At 43.7% G+C, this 19,567-nt stretch overlaps 1 protein-coding gene across 1 annotated transcript in view; it reads left to right on the forward strand.

Annotated features, from left to right (window-relative positions):
- The window catches only part of GALNT17 (polypeptide N-acetylgalactosaminyltransferase 17), a 215,632-nt gene that overhangs the window by 55,373 nt on the left and 140,692 nt on the right, over positions 1-19,567 (forward strand). The window contains exon 2 of the mRNA XM_075518080.1: positions 1,233-1,416. Coding sequence (XP_075374195.1) covers positions 1,233-1,416 — 184 coding nt within the window. The remainder of the gene's footprint in view (positions 1-1,232; positions 1,417-19,567) is intronic.

A 19,567-nucleotide genomic window follows, 5' to 3' on the forward strand; every position in this document is an offset into this window, starting at 1 on the left:
TGTCCTCGGATAAAATCTAATCAAGCCCAGTGTGGTCAGAGGGACTCCATCAACTCTCAGAAGCTCCCTACCAGGGAAGGCTGTTTAGAGGTTCCTTGTCAGGAGGAATAATAATAATAATAATTTCTATTCAAGTGCTTCAGACTGTGATTTACATTCATAGGTGATTTTCTTACTGCCTCACAATACTACTTTTTGAGGAAAAAAGTGTTTACATCTCTGTCTTGTAGATGGGGAGGCAGGCTGTTTTGTCCAGGGCAGTGGAAATCTGTGGTAGGTTTTGGAGCTGGGTCACCCTCTTGGATCATGAAACCCTGTGCCATCAAGGTTATCAACCTTGAAACCATCAAGGTTATTGTCCCTTCAGAAGCATTGGTGGTGATGACAGTCTGTTCTGCTCTCAGAGTCTGGGCTCTGCCATTAAAACAAAGGGGAATATACCCTGCTGTCTTTCTTTAAAAAGCAAACAAAAAAGCCCAAAAAGCCAAACCACAGCAAAATCGTCCATCAAATTTTTTTTTGGTTTCTGACAAAAAGAAGAGTGTGACTCTCTGCTAATGAAAAATATTAAAATTCCAGGTGTCCTGTGTAATAAATAATAACATGAGCATGAACTTGGCTTCCCACAATCGCCACCAAATCATCAATATAGCTCTTTTTGTGCAGCTCGTTTTGAACTTTGCTTATTTCCTTCAGCTATGCAGATATAAATAAATAATTCCACTTGATAAAGGTTTGGGCATGCTATACTTTAAAAGATAAGAAAGCTTTGAGGGGAAATTGTTTTTAAATCCATAACATTTGTATGCTGTTCAGTGTTCATACTGAGCAAAAATTCAGTTGGCAGTTAACCAACCCTATTTTATTCTTATTCTGTGTTCAACCTATCCTTCTCCTGGGGACATCTAACCTTATATGTAATTACCTCTCTGAGAGAGGGAAGGAGGCCTAAATAACCTTCCTAACAACTAAATAAATGCACAGATCCCTGGGACAGGTTATCAGTTGGATGCTGGTGACAGAGCTATCCGGAACACTGTGCCTGAGCCATGAAGAATTTCAAGACTTGAGTCATTTTCTTTCCAGCATCGGGCCAAAGAACTAGAATTTGAAATGCTTTCAGAAAACCAAAACAAAACACCCTGGATTTTCAGGTTATTTTTGTTTCTTTGATAGCTTGGAAATAACAGTGATGAATCTTAACAGTGATGGTGGCTTTTTTTTCTCTCGAGGTCTGTCCAAGTCACTTGGTCTCATTGAAGGCTATGGTGGACGTGGTAAAGGTGGGCTTCCAGCCACCCTGTCCCCTGAGGAGGAGGAGAAAGCAAAGGGACCACATGAGAAATACGGCTACAACTCCTACCTCAGTGAGAAAATTTCACTGGATCGTTCCATACCAGATTATCGTCCAACCAAGTAAGTACCAGTTGCTCCATGAAGGAGTGCACATGTTTAGGTATCATCTGAGAGCCAGGAGTGATGGTTGCTTTCATATTCTCATGTGATACTGTTCTCTCTTCCCTCCTTATCGTTCACAGGGCCATGCTCAGTAATGAGCAACTGATGTAGTTTGGCTGAAACTGAGATAGTTCATGAAGATGATTTATCGGGGAAAAAAGCTAATTTCTTCCCACTCTTCTCTCTCTTTTTATTTTCCTAAAGCAATACATTATTTTGGGTGGTAGTAATGCGATCAGAAGCTCACATCTGCTTTCGTCACCAAAGGGCTGTTCACTGAGCTGTTGGCCTTTGGTGTTTATTACCCTGTAAATGTGTGAAAAGACTTTCCCTCTGTCCTCCCTTGTCAGCTCCTTCATGTCCCTGCAAGACCTACAGGGCTCTCCGGCTGCTCTCGCACTCCTCCCAGCGCAGTCCTCCTCCTGGGACGCTGCTGTGGGATCTCCTGTTGGAGATGGGTGCAGACGCCTTTGAAGGGAGCCCAACGGCTCAGGTGGCAATATCCTTCCTCTACTATTTTTCCAGAATGACCTTTTAAGGTGATGACGATGATGTTTACCTGCTAAGCACTGCAGAAGAATAGACTTTAAATGAGATGCTGAATCATTTTGTTAAGAGTGTGAGAAAAGACATGCTGTAAGTTTATCTTTATGAAAGTTAATTTTAGATATGGCTAGCAGAGTGTACCTCAAAATAGGAAAGTGTCAATTTGTCCAGGCCTGGAGTGAAATCCCTGATAAAAAAAATGAGCTGAGAGAGATTTCGATTCTGAAAGATATGTGTCCAATGGCTGTGTCATTAGGACAGTGACAAAGCCATTGCTTGGCATCTGCAAACCATTGAAAATCATGCAGCAAGGGGATGCAGCTACACGTCTCCAGCGTACTGGCAAATTGTTAAGGATGTGAGAGCATGGAGAGCTTTTGTTCCTTCACTTCTCTGCGTGCTGCATGAATTTCAAGCAGCCGCTCAGAGTTTCCAAGGCTGTCAACCACTGACAACAGAAATATTTGGATGAGTTTTCAAAGGAATGGAGGCCCAGCCTCCAGTTCTGCTGGTAAGGTTCGTCTGGACAAAATGAATTGCAGGTACAAATTGCACCTTTGGCTAGATGATATGCAAATCCCACTACAATGACAAATCCTTGAAGTGAGACCTTCTCTAGCAGTTACCTGAGCCTGAGCTTCTTATTTTCATTTCTCATCCAGAACTCTGACTTCTAGCAGAGCCAGCATTACTTTGTGAGAATTAATTTGAGAAGTAATGTTTTTCAGATCTTGGAGGAAGAAGAGGATTAATTCTGACATTTTTAGGTTTGCATTGTATTCTTCCTCAGTGCCACTATCCATCATTTCACGGGAGGGTGGTGGAGAGGACAGAGCAGACACAGCAATTTATTAAATATGCATCATTTTGGAGCTGGGCTAATCATTTGGAGGGAATTTGTGGCTACTGACTGCAGCTGCATAACTTGGTGTCTTTTATCTCTGTAATAACTTCAGGAGTGTGTTTTGGTTATTGTTTGGGTTTTTTTTGGGGGGGGGATCAATCGTCTTGGTATTGTAAGAGAGCGGTTGGTCTGGTTATGAAATAGGCTTGAGTTTGCTGGAGGATTTGAAAAGTTTCAGCTTTTTCTACTTCTGACTTCAAGATCCATTCGCTATTTTGTGCATGCAATTTTATGGCTGATTTTATGAAGGGTTTAATACAAACCATTTAAGTCAAGTATCCTGGTCTCTGATTAAAATAGATTCAAGTCAAAGGAAATTAGCCTAAATGGTTCTGAAATTGCAGCATTAGTGGGGAGAAACTGTTGAAAACCCTCCAGCTGATAAGCATTACAAAGCATGTATTAGTTTTAAACATAATAGTGAAGCCTGTTTGGTTCAACGAAAGGCTGTTCAGTGTCCGGAATGCCGATGGACTCGGACTGTTCCTAGCAGCGGCTGTTGCTCATGCGTTCTTTCCTTTTAATTTTCTTTTTTTAAGAAAAAGATGAATGTGGTCAAGTGTCACTCTCCTGAGTGCTGAGCTATGCTGGCTCAGACCTCTTAGTCCTTTTCCTGCCCCCTCTTTGTGATTGTGGCCAAAGTGAAGGGGAATAAGGGGAGTTTAGGGGAAATTGGGCATGTTTTGTAAGCTTTCTGTATTTAGACTCCCTGCACCTAGTGGTCAGCATCACTAAGGGTTCAGAGATGCAGGTGTCCTTGCTCAGAGTGATTTGCAGGCAGATGTTTGCAATGAGGAGGCATCACGAGTCCCAGCTGGTGGCCTTTTGAGTCCCTGCCCAGAGGCAGCAGAAAGGATAGAGGTGAGTTTCCCTGGAGAAAATGGTCCAAGAGGTGTTGGATGCAGGGTGGTGCTTAGGAGAAGGTCAGGTCTTTCCCAGGGCCAGGAGTGGGGGCAGGGTACCTTGCTTGTCTTGATTTGGAGAGTTGTGGTGTCTCTTTTTGGTAGTTTGGATTGTCATCTTCGTTTTGGTTATAAAATGCAGTTTATTTGAGAGATTTTATTTTCTTTTCTTTTCTTTAAAAGCTGAGGCTGCTTGCCTGGGCTGGAAGGTAGAAAGTCTACCTTGCTGTTCACCACTTGAGCAGTACTGGGCTTTACACTGGAGTGATTCCTGAAAAAGTGCTGCTGGGTAGAGGAATGGATACGTGAAATCCGTGTGTGGGACTGATACCATAAGGGAGCTGTGCCTGTAAGGCCTTGAGCTCATTAATACTGATGTTTCTGATCCTGGCCTGCTGACTAGGAAAGGTTGTGTTGGGTGTGCAATGCAGTGTGCTTTTAGAGTGAATCAGATAATGGTATTATATTTTGGATGACTGAGAAAGCGACTCCTTCAGCAAAAATAAGGGAGGTCTAGTATTTTGGTGCAGGGGACCTTATTTCACGTCTTGCTGTGGAACTGTGGCATAATGAGATAGGCATAGGCAACGCATTTCTATCTTGCTCGATTAGGTTTTTGGACTTTAAGATGAGATCCTGCATGTTCTGGAAAACAATTACTGCTTCTAGATTGGAAGTACCCAAGGTGCTGCCCGCAGACTGCAGGACTTCTACACAAATCTCCAAAAAAATGGGCTGGAGAGATTTTCTTCAATTTTCTGCAAAAACTGGAAAGGACGAAGCTGATCTGTTGAGTTTCATTGTTGATCAATTCACAGCATTTTCTGCTTGCCTGTGAAGGATGAGGCGGTTTAAGAAGATGTGTTGTTTTCTTTATTGAAAGCGAAGCATAGTTACATGGGATCCTAGGGGCCGCTAACATTCCCCGCTTTGATACAAGATTTTATGCACCTCTATTTTATTATGTGATGTACGATTTAATGGGAACCCCTCCTACATGTAGCGGGAAAATAAAAATTGCTGTGTTAGATCAGCCTGCCTGTCTATCTTACCCAGTATCTACTCTCCAATAGTGGAATTGCCAGATGCTTCAGGTTGAAGAAATCATATTAAGGAAAACTATGAAATAATCTGCCCATCTGGTACGTTCTGTCTTCTCTATTCTCTCTTTTCAATCCTATCTAATATAGATGTGGAGTTCTCATTACCTCTTTAAAAGTCTGTTCCTTTCTGGAATCCTGCTAAGCTCTGATTCAGTGGTATTTTATGGCATTATGGGATTAAGGAAGTAGATTTAAGAAAAATAATACCCACAATTGTGAGGACTATTGAATCATTGGGTAAAGATGACATATTCCTGCTGCTGCAAATCTCTCAACAGCTGTTCTCATGCAGGCAAGCTTCAAGATATCAAAGTGAAGAGGAAAAACGGTGTAAGTGATAAGCAACTTCCACAGCTTGGTTTTGAGGGCTTCCTAGCCAGGAGACCCTACCCCTTCCTCCTGCCTGCCTTGTGGGTCCTGCATATGGGTCAGGCAAAGCATGGAAAAATGCTGGGGCTGCGTATGGGGAGCTCAATCTGCTTTTGTGTTTTTGCAGCATGCGCCTGGTAAAAGGTTTGCATTTACTAGCTGGACCACACGGCCTTGGAGCAATGTCCTGGGTAGAGCTATACCATCACCTGGAAGCCATTGCTAAAGATTGAACAGTTACATATCACTGACTTGATTTTAATTTTTCCCAGTGGTGTGTTTGGGGGTTGAGTCAGAGTCATTACATTCAAGTGTCTCAAGTGGCTGAATCACCCGTTTATTTCTGTAGCTGCCTTCCTTGGGAGCCTGGGAGCAATTGGGCTTTTTAGCACCATCTGGCTTTAGCTGGTTTTATTACCAGAGACTTCTGTGTAGCAGATAGTTGAAAGTCTTTCTTTGGGGTATAGTGGAAGAGGCAGAGAGTTTTAGAGAAGACTTTGGGTTGTTCTTTGGCAACTTACTTAACTTAAAGGAACTAAATGCATTCTTGATTTTATTTTTATTTAAAGTGGTCTGTGTGTGCCCTATGGGGGCTCTGAGCATGTACATACTGGGTGCTAGAACATATTCTGGGGTGGCGGGAGCAAGCTGTAGCGGGAGGCACTGCTCCCTTTGGGTCTCTTTCCACCCTCGGGGAGCCTCTTGCCCTCTGCCGTGGGGCTACCTTTGAGTCTCAGCCTCCACTCAGGTTACTGGGGTGTTGCAGGGCCAAAGAATTGGATTTTGGTTTTATAATCAAAACTGAATACATCTTTGGAAAGTCATGAATGTGGATGCAACTTAGATACATCAGGACTGTCTAGGAGGATGGGCCTTGGAGACCTGTAGTTCGGTCTCCTGCCTATGAGACCACACCTGCCTTCACATCTCTCTTGTGCTGGTCCCAAGGCGGTCTCGCCCTGCGCTGAACGCTGACTGTATCTGCTCTCAGGGGCTTCCCCTGCAGACTCCAAGACTGACATTGTTTTGTGCCGTGAGGCTCAACCTGTGCCCTGTGGTTGGCTCTGATGGGGCTCAGGAAAGTCTCTGTAGGTTTTATTTAATTATTTTCTTGTGAAGAAGAGCAAATCTCTTCCACTATGGAAATAACTAGAAAGACCGGGCTTTGCAGGTGCCTTTGTCTCAGTTTTCTCTTGTACCAAGATACTGAAATGAGATACTTTCTCAGCGCATATCATGACTTGGACAGGAGAGGCTGCCTTGTATGCTGCTTCATACATCTGGCATCACATTTGTCTTAGTGTCTCATTTCTTCCCCAAAACAGAAGGCATACAATCTCCTTCAAGCTTTGCTTGAAGCAAAATGCTTTTTGCCTTTCCCCCCTGCCCAAAAAAGCATATTCTTTTTGGTAGACATGGCTGAGATTTGCAAATATTATTGCAGCAAGTGAGAGCTCTTTGTTGGTGGTTTCCTCAAGTTTTTAGGAGCTGGAACGTTCCTGGAGTTGCACATTTGTGATATTGTGCCAGTTACTTAGTCATGTCCTGCCCTAGGGTGTTTAGCCAGGCTTGATGAAATGAGTCTGAGGAGAAGGACAGCGCTTAAGAAGACAAAAACAAACTACTTGAATTATGCTGGTGGTATTTGCTGGGAAATAGAGTTTCATGACTGTTTATTTGTAGTCATTGCTGTTTATTGCAAACAAAGGAGGTCAGAAGATCTCTTTCTCTCTTGCATGCACAATACGTTATTTTACCTTTTGCAAAGAGGTTTTTGCTGGGTGGTGTTGTTGTTGTTTTTCCTTTATCAATTCTACGTACAAACAATAGCAAGGAAAAGAGAGGCAAGACATAATGATTTTTCTTCATCAAATAACTGAAGGAAAAACCAGTGAGGAATCAAGACAGTGTAAGAAGGAAAAAAAAAAAAAAAATGACTGTTTCAGATGTGAAATTCTGTTTGAATAGCATGTGGGAGTTGTACTAAAAGATACTTTCATCTCTAGGAAAAAGTCAGAACTAGTTGTGTATCTTCTCGTTGAGGTCTGATCCAGTGTTGTGTGAAAAACACTCTTGCCCTTGGCTTTTCGTGGCTTAAGCCATAAAAAAGGAAAAGCAGTATTTTCCAATACTTGGAAAGGTGCCACCTGAAAATTTTCTGGGAGAGCAAGTAAAGAAATCAAGCAGTGAGTGTCAGTGTCAAAGCTCTGGCATAAAGGAAACATGCCTCAGAACGAGGCTCACCAAAGCTAGCTCAGTTCTGCAGTTCAGAGACAGGTTGCTGGATATTTTCTATCCATGCATGCCACCCTGCCCAGTCTGTCCGATCTCTGTGTGGCTTTAGGCATTTTTATTCTGCCAGGCTGCCTTGTGCTCTCCAGAAGAACGCTTGAGGTTGTGCCGAATCTGTCCCTTCTCTGCTCTGAAGATCGTGAGGGTAGGAGGGTACTTGCAAACCCAGCTTCAGACCTGAAACAATTTGGTTTTTCTTTCTCCAGCACCCTCAAGGCACTTGAGATCTGAAGAGCCACTGCTGCTGTGTTGTGCGTGCAGGCACTGCCTGGCACTGGGGAAGCCACACGGGCTTCCTCCCCAGGGACGGTGCTGCAACTTCTGGTGACTTTTGGATGATTTGCACGAGAGGAAAAAGCTGCTTTATTGCTGCATTGCTTTTCCAGTGCTAATACAAACCAGCAGGCTATTGAATAAATACTGGTATTGATCTTTATACCTCAGTGCATATCAATATGCGTGTATGGAGAGATTGTTATTGGACTTCCAGTAATTCTTCTTCTTGAAAACTGGGCAAGTCTCTAAAGACACGCTTTTCTAGCTGTGCTTGGTATTTGATGATTCTTTTTTATGCCTACTACTGTGACCTCTTAGAGGGAGCCAGCTCCATGGCACAGAGCAGTGTCGTGCCTTGTACCTGCATTCAGGCAGGTAGGGTTGGCTCCACAGAGAGCTATGAAAAATCGCCCTAGAACTGAAAGGATCTGACTTCCTACTGAAAAGTTTAGGGTTTTATTTTTTATTTCTATTCTGGATTTAGACAGGGACACAGGACAGCTTGCCTTTTTTTTTTCTCCTCTCTTTTGAAGTGGAGGTTGTTGAAGTATGCTTTGTCTGACAACTATGTGTGCTCTGTATGGAGTCAGAAGTGTGTCAAAAGGCTTCGGTGCTTAGAAGTCCCAATATCTTCTTTAAACTCAGTCAGTGGCTGTTATGAGATTCTCGTACTATCATTATGCTGCATAGTGCAGTCTTGAAATGCTGTGACCCTGGATTTATATACACGGTACGTAATTTTTTTTTTTTTTACGCCATAGATTCCACTAATTGTCAATTTTCCCTTCCTGACTACAAAATTATTCCCTGTTCTTAGAAGTTTGGAATGTGATGCTTCAGGGAAGACTTCTATCTATGAAGTGTGCTATAAAACATTTACTAATGTAAACATAAGTATTAAATGCACACTTTGGCAGAGGATGGGATTAGTATAATTTAACAACTTGCTTTTGTGCTCTTCTGAACTCCAGCGCTGAAAAATACCTGCGTTACCATAAATACTTCTGACTAAACTATACTTATGAAAATAAATGAACCAAATTAAGCTTTGGATACACTTTTAAGTTGGCTTCCAAAGAAATCAAAGCTTGTGTGTTTCTGCTACTGATCTGCTTCCATGTCTTGCAGAGAACTTTTCTATTGCCATGGGAGCTTTTGAATAGGTTGCATATTCACAGCCAAACCAGGTAAAGGTATGAGTCAAACACTGCATCTGACAGCGTCGGTCCTGAAGTAATTTATTTAGTTTTCCAGCATCCGTGGCAGTCTGGTGCGTTGGCTTGCTTGGCTGGTGGATGTTCCCTTGAGCTGCCAGTCTGAATGTGGGCAGCTCGCTGGGAAGGGCAGAGGGATGGGTGACCCCGGCGGTGGGTGAGCTTGTCCTGCAGTCAGTGGCTTGTTTCAAAGGACAGTCAACCACAAAGCGTGAATCCTTTGAAATAATTTTAGAGTTCATTACTGAATGTTCCTCCTCTTCTCCTCCCCGTTGTCCCCAGATTGTGGCTGTTCAATAAATTCTAGACCAAGGATCTACTAATGACTCTTTTTCTTCATATGTGTGAAATAGCTTGTGTGCGTGGGGAGAGATGGGTAAGTGGATGTGACACTCATAATTCCTCTGGCTTTTATCTCCCTTAGATATGTCTGAACCTAATAACTTTATTAGAAGAGCCCCTCACAAAAATAAATCCTGTTCTGCACGTTCTGTTTTTACCACTTAGTAGATCATTTCTTGTTAGAACTTGCTGAGTAAGTAATGTGCATTTAGAAATGCCTGTATATCCCTAAATATTTAAATTGTAATGCATATTTTTGATACCCTAATTCTAAAATATAAAGCATAACATTTCTGAAACATACGTAATGGAAATAAGGTAGGTGCTTTAAAAAGCAATTTTTGTGGGGAGTTTTAGAGCTTTAATGATCGGAAATAGTTTATGAGAATCTAGTGTTCTGAATCTGTAAACACTAAATACCAGACGGCATTAGGCCTTTTAAGATGCTTGGATAATAGAAAATGGTTTGCTTTTCCATTTACTTCATAGGGTAGACACAATTGATTTAATATTGATAATCCCTTTTGCAAGAAAACATGTGCAACTGAATCAGCAAAATACAAACTAAAATAAGCAATCAATGAATGGAGCATGATTAGGAAGTGGCAATGTGAATAGCAGTCTGAACGCTTGCTTTCTTTTAAGCTTGTTCGTAATCTTTACAAAAGCCAAATGAAGATCAATTCATTTCCTGGTGAAGCTTTATTTTTGTGAGGAGAACATGAATGAAGCTTGTTTGAAATCAATAGCTTTAGTTTGTGGAATTACTTGTCACCAGTTCAGAAGGATATACGAGGTTTTTCCTTTCCTACTGAGATTTAAAGACAAAAAGCAGTACAAATATGTAAGGAACAGCTGAGAAGCAGTCTATATGGCTGGATTAAGGAAAGTTGAGCAAGCTTGAACCTGCCTGTGTGCGTTCGCACACACTATGTGTGCGCAGACAGCAGAAGATTGTAACATGATTTATAACGTATTGTATTTCAGCCACGGTGCTGTGCAGCCCAATCAATGAGTAAATCATTCAATCCAATCAGTGTACCATTGATATATAAGAATTTACCTCCCAGGTTTTCAGCTACATCAGTACAAAGTACATATTGGTTTTCTGTGGCAAAGCAGAGCATGTGCTGGGCCAGGAGGGGATCTGTGAATAGCTACTGGCTGCAGGCAGAAAAGGCAAATCTTGGATGTGTGTTAATGTGTTAAGTTTGGCCGTGCAGGTGGGAGAAGATTTTGTGTTACATTTTGCATTAGGACTTGTGGGAAGTGGGTAAAAGTCAGGCGGCATTCATAAGGTGAGGAGGAGAGGGGAGAAGACTCCTGAATTCTCCTAAGTGTGTGGTTTTCAGGTGTAGACCCAAACCGCTGGTGTATATAGGTAAATGACAGGTATGTATCGGGAAGGTATAGACCTTGTGTCACTGTATGTATTTCTGTACAAGTTTGCTGTTTGTATTTTGTGTCTACTCACACCAAGTATATCCTGGCCCGTGCTAAAAATGCATCTAATAAGGCAGTCTGTATTTACAACCTGAAGTTGCAGTATATTTGATCTCCTTTGGGGGCTGTTGGTGGTGGCAGGGTGAGAACAGAGCTGACTTCAAGTGTGGCAGGCTTTAGATACTCCTGTTAGTGTCTCTGTTGCAGCAGCAATCAAATCTATAGCCTTAAATTGTGTTCTCTGGGTTTAAGTAATAGTAAAAGGCTTTCTAAAGTGTCTGTGCTAGGTAGCTGTGTATCTGCTGTCATTTGGATCTCTGCAGGTAAAGTCAGGCATTGAATAGGCATAGCAAATAAGGTCACGGGGCATCTCCAACTCATCACTAAAAATTACAGTACAGTTTTTTTATTCTTAACCCTGTAGCAATTCAGCTCTTGTTTGACTGGCTGTACTGGGTTGGATCCCTCCCTAACCTGCCTAGTAGGTATGTAAATGGTGTTACTGTTTTGCACTGGGGTAAACTGGATGACCTCTCTTCTGTATGCTCGGGCTCCGAGTCAGTCAGTTTTGTCTTCCAGTTTTGCCTCTCTTGTATTTTACTTTTGCAGAGGTGGAGAATGTAACCCTTAACAGTACAGAAATCATGCAGCAGCAAGATTAGCCGCAGAATAGCAGTGGTGGTGTGGATCTTTATCTGTGGAATAAAGGAAAACTTCTGGCATATTGGAGTGAATGCTTGGCCTTTTGCATTTATTCCACCAGAAAAAATCTGTTGCATGAAAAACTAGAATACAGACAGATAGTGTGGCCAGACATTGCTTTTGAACTCTGCCACTAAATACCTATGTTGTCTTCAAGTTTATTAACCTCTCCATGCTTAATTGTCCCCTACCATTAAGGGGGCATCAATATTTATAACCAGTTCATTGCATTCAGTTAACTAGTACCTGAAATTGGAATATGAGTAGAAATGCAAATCAAGATCAACTCCATCCTCTGTTTTTTGACCCTTTTGATATTTGCCTGTGACTTGTTTGGGTTTTTTTCCAAACGAAGCAGTATGTATTTCCTGCCAAATGGTGTGTTATCATGACCTCCGTGAGCAGCCTGCGCTGTGTGGACGCGTGGGTGGGTTGTGGTGGTGCCCGCTCCAGCAGGCTGACACTGGGGTTGTAGAGCTCTCCCTGCCCGACTTCCGCCATGCAGAAATTTGCCAGACAGGGCTGAGCTGATCTAATTCTAACAGAGGTTAAGTAAACTTATACAGTGATTTCTGTACATAACAGAAAAGGTTTAAAAACCCCTTCATCTTCCCAGTTCATAAACCCGTCAGCAGAATGGATCTGTTATTACAAAAAAGAAGAGCTATCTCTAAAAATCCATTGTGCCTTTTAAGTTCATCATTCTTATACTAAGTGCTCCAGCAATGGTATCGTTCCACCCTGTGTTCCAGGCAGCACAAGTGTTGGCCACTTTTCTTATTCATTGCCCTAAGTATGTACTGGGGATGTCAAAATCTTGAGTTCCCTTGAGATCTATTCTAGTAAGACGCTCCTACGGTAAGGCTATATACCAAGGATTTCATTTTAAATTTGGCAGGTAAGGCTTACAGCAGTGACAGTTTTCTACCAACCTACCTGAGCAGAGCTGTGAATTTGTTGGTAAAGCTTGCTGGTGTGATTGCCACCCTGAAGTCAGTGGCCCGAGAGGCTCTGATGGGAGGGTAGGGGCTCACTTCACTGGACGTGCTCATCTGAACGTTCAGTCTAGGTCTGCCTGTGACCAGGGGAGAAAAAAAGGCATTTACACCTACCCCAAAAATAGCTGCATCAGTCTGTTATACCAGACAGCAATATGCTTATACCTCAGATAGAGGGGTGGAATAAATTGCGCTTTGGTGGTGTCAGTGTCTCTTCATTGACCTCGAAGGGAGCTTTGACTTCTGCCTTAGACTAGGTGCCTCTTAATTGGCCACATCCAGTATGGTGTCTACACGATCGGCTACATGACTAGTAGACACCTCTATTAGAGGGTGTCAAAACACACTGTTTATTTACAATTTTACATTACTGCCTTTCATCCCGTGATCTCTGAGCACTTACAAGCTTGTAATTGTTGAGGATTTGGTTGCCCCTGTGTAGCAGAGTCAAGAGTTCCTCTGCTTAATGGCGCTGGCTGGCGCAGTACCAGTCCTTCCTTGATGGAAACACAGGGTCTGCTCAGCCGTTTGGCAATGAAGTTGAAAGCAGACCTTGCATCGAAGCCTGATTGCTCAGGATCCGCACTGCATAGTAGGTCAGGGTGCTTCTCGCTTTGATGCAATGATGCCCGTCTTTGTAAAATGCTATAGACAGCCATTTTCAAAGCATGTTCCTTCAGTCCATGCCTATTTTGACATTATTCAGTGTTCAGCTCTGTTTGGAGGGGACTGTTTTAAAACAAACATACCAAAAATATGCTCCTAAATTTTCTCCCTGTCTGATGCGCTTTGCCTGGGATGACAGAAAGGCCAACAGACTGGCAGAGCCATTGCAGCATGACCTGTGGGTTTTGTTCCTGAGCCCTGCTGATCTCTTGTCACCTTGGGGTTGACCACTTAATTTCTGCATTTCCTCATTTGGAGCAATGATAATGTTAACTTTGAACAACATCATGTGGTGCTTAAATCATTGATGCCTTAGTTAAGGAGAGAGCAGCCTCCTTCTCCTGAAGACTCTTGACAAACTGAGAGTCCCCAGCTCTGCTGTGGGTGTCCATGGTGTCCAGGTATGTGCAGGTGTGGCCCTGAGGGAGGCACGTTCGCCGCCTTGCAACGTGGTCATGCAGGGCAAAGGCACTGATCCGTGTCTAGCCCTGACTTGTCATGGTGTATTTTGTCACTGTGCGACTGATGAGGAGCAGGCAAAGAGCTGGGGGGCTCTGTGCAAGAAACAGAAACAGTGGACGTCGTTACTTGTGCGATCCTGAAAAGTATGTACCTGGTGATAGGCACCCATAGGCTGGCTGTGGGATTATAAACCCCTCTGTGTGTTAACCCGCTCTTGGGACCCTACTCCACCACGAGAGTCCTGATGCTCTGTCTCTATAATGGGGTAAAATTGTTGGTACGTCCTATTTGGGGAGTGCTCTGAAAGTGCAGTTTTGGGAACCGAAGGGTCAGAGTTTCCTAGGCGCTGAGAGATGTATTGATAATTCTTTTAGTTGCAAGATAATGTTTGCTTCAGCTTGGCTTTACAAGAGCTTAGTGAAACAGTAATCTATATGATAGTAATTTTGGGGAGAATTCCACTTAATGTGCAGAAATTCTAACCAAGTTGTCTCTTAACGCACCCTTAGCTTTAATGTTGCAGTTCCATATATCATTGTAGGAAAGGCATTTAAAAATGTATGAGCTTATTAAGTTGAACTCTCTCTCTGCTACTGAACCACGTTTTATAGGAAAATCTATAAAATCCTGTAAAAGCTGTGCCAACGTAGTTGAGCACTTTCATGACGCTAACAGTGTTTTTAAGGACAGTAAGTAGCAGGAATCATTTATTCTACTAATCAAAAGAATATTTGCCTATTTAAATATTCAAACCCTCAAGCCTTATACAAGAATGAAATGTCAGGAGCGGATAAGCTCCTGATAAGCACGTTAGCTGGATTTATTTTGTGTGATGGCCAGCAAAGAAGTAATTAATAACTATATTTCAGGAGCCAGATTGGGGAACTACTGGGTGCTCAGAATTAAAAAGTGTGTGTTTGTGTGGGGGGAAATCTAGCCTGTCTAATATGTAGGAGAGGAGGAAATCTTTGAAAACCCGTCATCAGGATCATCTTTTATGAAGAAGTGTGGTATCCATAGTCAGAACCACCAAAGTCTTTGTCTACCCTGTTTTCTTCCACAGACACGTAGGATCTGGGTTCCCCTGTCCATTTTGTGCCACTGTACGACTGGCACAGATTTTCACACCTAACTATTTCTGTCTGCCCGGTTCATGAGTGTTTATTATGGCTGATCACATGAAAAAGATGGAGAGGGGTCCCGTAGGACCTCCGTTAGTAGCTATAGGGGTAGCTTCTTAGGATGTTGGAGCCACATAGAGCCCTAAAGACTTGGGGCATTCTGCAGGCCATGGGTGTTCACCCTTCTCCATGGTGGTTCCTGCCGTTGGCATTTCAAAAGGGCATGTAGAAGGGATGTCACCTTCATGCAGTGTGGGAGAATTGTGTCCTGAACAGCCCTAAAGGGCATTTCTGCAAAGATGAGTAATGGCATAGCGTCAAAGCTAATGATGATGTAGCTATTGAATAGATACACTGGTCATCAATCAGCCTAAGCACCCGTCAAGGCTAGTACAGAGGGCTTCTGCTCCCGAGACCCTCTGCCACGTGGCAGCAGAAGCAGTGGGTCCAACACCCGCATGTGGCCGTCAGTGTGTTCCCTAAGAGCATAACACAGTGCTGTGTGCTTCCAAAAATTACCTCATATGATGTTGCCTAATCCTTACCTGTGTCAGACATTAGTCAGACCAATTAAATTGTTCTAGTGGCCATGAAAAAGCCACCTCCTGTTACTTTGTTGGCCTCTTCTTCTGTGTGTTTTTCATACTTGACATCCGTCCAAAGCAGAGTAGAGCCTGGCCATCCTGCTTGTAACACAGAGGCTGTACATGGTGTCCTTCATGTCTCGGGTGAGCAGGATGGGGAACCCTACCAGCTTCATGCTGGAGGAAGAATACAAAGCAATGGGTAGGCCAGGGAGGGCTGAACATCAGCAGGGAGAAAGTAAGCAATAGTCTTACTCTAACATGATATCAAGGTTTTACAGTAGATTTCTAAGTTCCTGGTCTGCCAGTAATTTGCTTTTGGGCAGTTGCGTGCCTTATTCTGCATCACCTCTTGAGCTGTCAAGTGGTGACTATTCCTGCATGGGTGGCAATGGGAAACTTAAAGCCTGCAACGCATTTAAGTCTCCAAGTAGGATGTGCTGCTTTCTCATAACAACAGTTACTTTGCACTGATGTTCAAAATGAGTAGGAATTGGTCTTATGTACTGCTGTTCTATGGGGTGGGACTTGGTGTTTTGGGGATTTTCAGCGTGCTAGTGCCCTTTCCTGCTGTGTGCAGCATATAGAAAGTTTTGCTAGCTCTTCTTGGTTATTGAATGTAAGGAGTTGGTAAAGTTCTCCTGTGCTATGTGGAGCGCTAAACAGAGATGCTTTCTTTCCAATCAAGGATGTTGTGTGTGTGGAGAAGGTACCTGCGTGTTCTGCTGGCTGTCTCGGTGGTGGTGGTATGGGGCAGGGATGTGTGCCACGTTACGAGGTGAACAAATTGCGGCGTAACGCTCTGAACTCTTCCTGTGCCTGCCTGCTATGCCTGCCAGGACGAGCTCTGCTCTTACTGTGACACAGGCTCAGGAGGTATTTTCCTCTGCTGTTTGCAGTGTGGTACCTGAGCCTGGCCTGCAGTGGCTGATTTGCCTTTGCTGCCTTTCTGCGCTTGCATATATTTATCTTGAAAACAGCGTCATCAGTCCTGGAGGAGCTGAATGAAGGGAGTGCTGATGCTGTTGCCCATAGCGAGCTGCCCAAGCTTGGAGGTCAGACCTCAGTCCTGCTCTGCGTCCACGTCCAGGAGAGGAGCATGGGATCTGGTTTTGCAGCTGGCAGTGGTTTCCGAGGGGCCCCTCGGGACCTCTCCTTTTGCTGCTGACTGAAGAAGATTTCAGTGCCAAGGCGAGCGGCTGACCTGCCTTGCTGATGGTCTGTGCTGGAGCCACGATGCCCAATTTGCTCCTACCAGAGCATCGCAGGTAGAGCCTGTTGGGCAGGCTCGCAGGTTTGTGTCAGATTGGGAACCTCAGCTACAGCTTATTTGGGAGGGGCTTTAAACCAAGGGCAGGCAGGTGATGGGGGCTGGGGGAGGCATATCCTTCCTCTTATTAAATTGTAAGACCCCACACAGATATAGCTGCACTGCCTTTGACTCCCCCTTGATCTTTGTTGTTCTTCAGGTTACTGGTTAGATCCGTGTTTAAAAATAAAAATGCAGTTTGGAGGAAGATGGTTGTCCTCTCCCCAGGCTCTGATGTGGCTTCTGCTCTCTGGCTTAGGCACCGTGGTCCTGCCCAGAACCCCTGCGTGTTGCTTCTTTCCTTGTGCTGTAGGGCATGTTTGAGTGCTTCCATTTGTGAGAAGGTTTTGTTTTTTATTGGCATTTCTTGAACTTTCTGTTTGGCTTCACTTGCCATTGTGTTGGCATCCTGGACAGCAGGGAACCGAGTTAAGTGCAGAGGTGGAAGTGACCTTTGCAGAAGGGTTTGTGCTGGTGGGGCTGTGGCAGAGATCAGCTTTGGGGCATTCATTTGCAGACCAAAGGGCGAATGGCCAAATCTGCAAGCAGAACCTCTGCTTATGCTCCAGGCTGTGCCTTAGACAGCGCTGAGGTGGCACCAGCCTGGAGGAAAACAGCTTGTGGCAAAACTGTTGTGTCTGTGTGGTTCCATACAATGCAAAAATGTGTCTCAAAGCAGATGGTGAGACCGTTTTATCCTAGTGTTTTGAGGCACAGGGGGTATGAGGTTAGATTTTTCTTTACCTTCCTTAAAACTCTGATTTAAAAACATCATCAGGGTTCTGTGTCTGCAGCAGCAGATACTTTTCCTTCAGTGTTTTTTTCCTAATATCTCTTTACCACCTGATACTCTTACCAGTTCGCCTCTCTCTGGATCTTGACAGACAGCCTCTGCATGTTGTTGCACCCTCATCCCTCAGTTGGAGAGATGGCTCCAGAGGGCTCCAGGCTGGATAATCCATGATGCTTAATAGGCATTAGGAACGATTTATTAGAAATATATCATTAGGAAAATCAGGTTACTGATGGATCATTTTCAGATAGCCTGTTGAAGCCTGTTTTTTATCTAGATCCAAGTATTACCTTTAAAACATTGGACATATTTGAATACCAGGGCACATCTGACCAAAGCAGGCTTTTCAAATTTATGGAGTTCTGCCTCCTCACTGGAAATAAGGACAGCTATACTTTCTGCTCAGTGGTATTTAATCTCCACTTAAAACTTTGGTAGGCATATTTATGTTGGAACTGGGGGGAAGGAGACAGTACAAACAGCACAAATTAGGAAAAAGGTGATGGTCTTGAAGATTTGAGATTCTGTGCAAAATAGATGCGTGTGCTGTCAGGAGTGGATGGCTTGAGTGAGGCATATCGTGGAAGCTGGAAGATGATTTCTAGAGTCAGTGATGAATACAATCTTTGATGCAGCATCTGGGATTAGTGGGTACGGGATCTCTCAGTATTAGCAGTATTTCTGCTTTGTGATCTGGGGAGGAAAATACCCTGGGAGGAAAGCAAGCTGCAGGGCTGTCTGTCCAGCTCCTCTCTGGACTAATACCTGAATGCTGTTGCTCGTTTTTTCCAGAGTATGAGGTAGTGGTACTGTTGTCTGTGATGATGGACTTCGAAAGAATGTAATGCATTATTGTCTTTTTCATTAAATTGTTTTTTTTGTGAAACGTGCTACCTGACAGCACCCGTCATCCATAGGAGAAGATGCCCTTTACACAGTCTATCAAGTCACATCGTCGGCATAGAAGTCCACTGTCAGCTCTGCGCCAGCACGGTTTGATCTGGAGCTGAAGGATCAGACAAGTGGGTGCCTGTTTTGTCCTGGAACAGTCCGTGTTCCAGGTTGTTCATAAGCTGCACTTATTAGTGCTAATAAATGGCTTGTATTGGGGTAGCAAAGGTATAGAAACCATCTGAGTTTGGCTCTCAGTTGCCCGATACTGGACAGTGTGATTCTAGGTGGTTGATGGAAATAGCTTTGTGCCCCAGAAGACAGTTGATATGTATTAGTCGAGTAATAGAGTGGATCATGTTAAATCGCTGAGCAGGAAGAAGTGTTTTTTAAATGTTACTTGCCATTTTGTGGCCTCTTTGTGCTCCAGGAGTGCTTGCTATGATTCCAGGTTATTTTTCTGCTGTGGGATCATGAAGCAGTAAATGATATGATATCCCTTTTCTGTTACCGAGACAGCCAGTAAACATCCTAATCTCACTTGCTGCACTGAAGAGCAGATTTACAGCTGTGTGGTGAGCATGAAACAAATGATCGAAGGATTCAAAGGCAGACTCCTGCAGCAGACAAACACACGTAGTAGCAAAATTTAGTTTGTTTTGTTTTGTTTTGAAGCTGGCTGACTTGATTAATGTGGCCTGATGTGTGCCAAGCTGTTCAGCATAAACTCAGCCATATTTCCCCTTCTCCCATCTCCCCTTCTCATCCTTCTTTTGTTTCTGAATGGCTTCTTACATGAAGCAGTAACTGCAAAGAATTCACAGTAAAAAATGTCCTCCGTAAATATATTTTATAAAAGCCCAAACTTGGGCTTCATTTAGAATAAAGATCTCAGACCTGAGAAAGGTGACAGTGTCCACAGTCCAGCAGCTCCGTGGCCTCTGCACCCATCTGCCTCCCTGGTTCCCTTGCAGGGCAGGTGGGGAGGATGTTGGGAGTTGGTCCACGGACGTGCCGGGCAGAGGTTTATGCTGCGTCTGGTGTCTGTGGTCGGTCCGTCAGTCTGTTTCTGAAGTGAAAAAAGATGAGTCTGAGCCTTGGACCAAGGATGGAATAAACCCCCTTTCTCCCCTGTTTAAGGACAAGTGACACTTCTCAATGAGAGTCAGTGAGCTCCTTAAATTAACCCAGT

This window comes from Mycteria americana, chromosome 15 (assembly GCF_035582795.1).
Source record: "Mycteria americana isolate JAX WOST 10 ecotype Jacksonville Zoo and Gardens chromosome 15, USCA_MyAme_1.0, whole genome shotgun sequence".
Lineage (NCBI taxonomy): Eukaryota > Metazoa > Chordata > Aves > Ciconiiformes > Ciconiidae > Mycteria > Mycteria americana.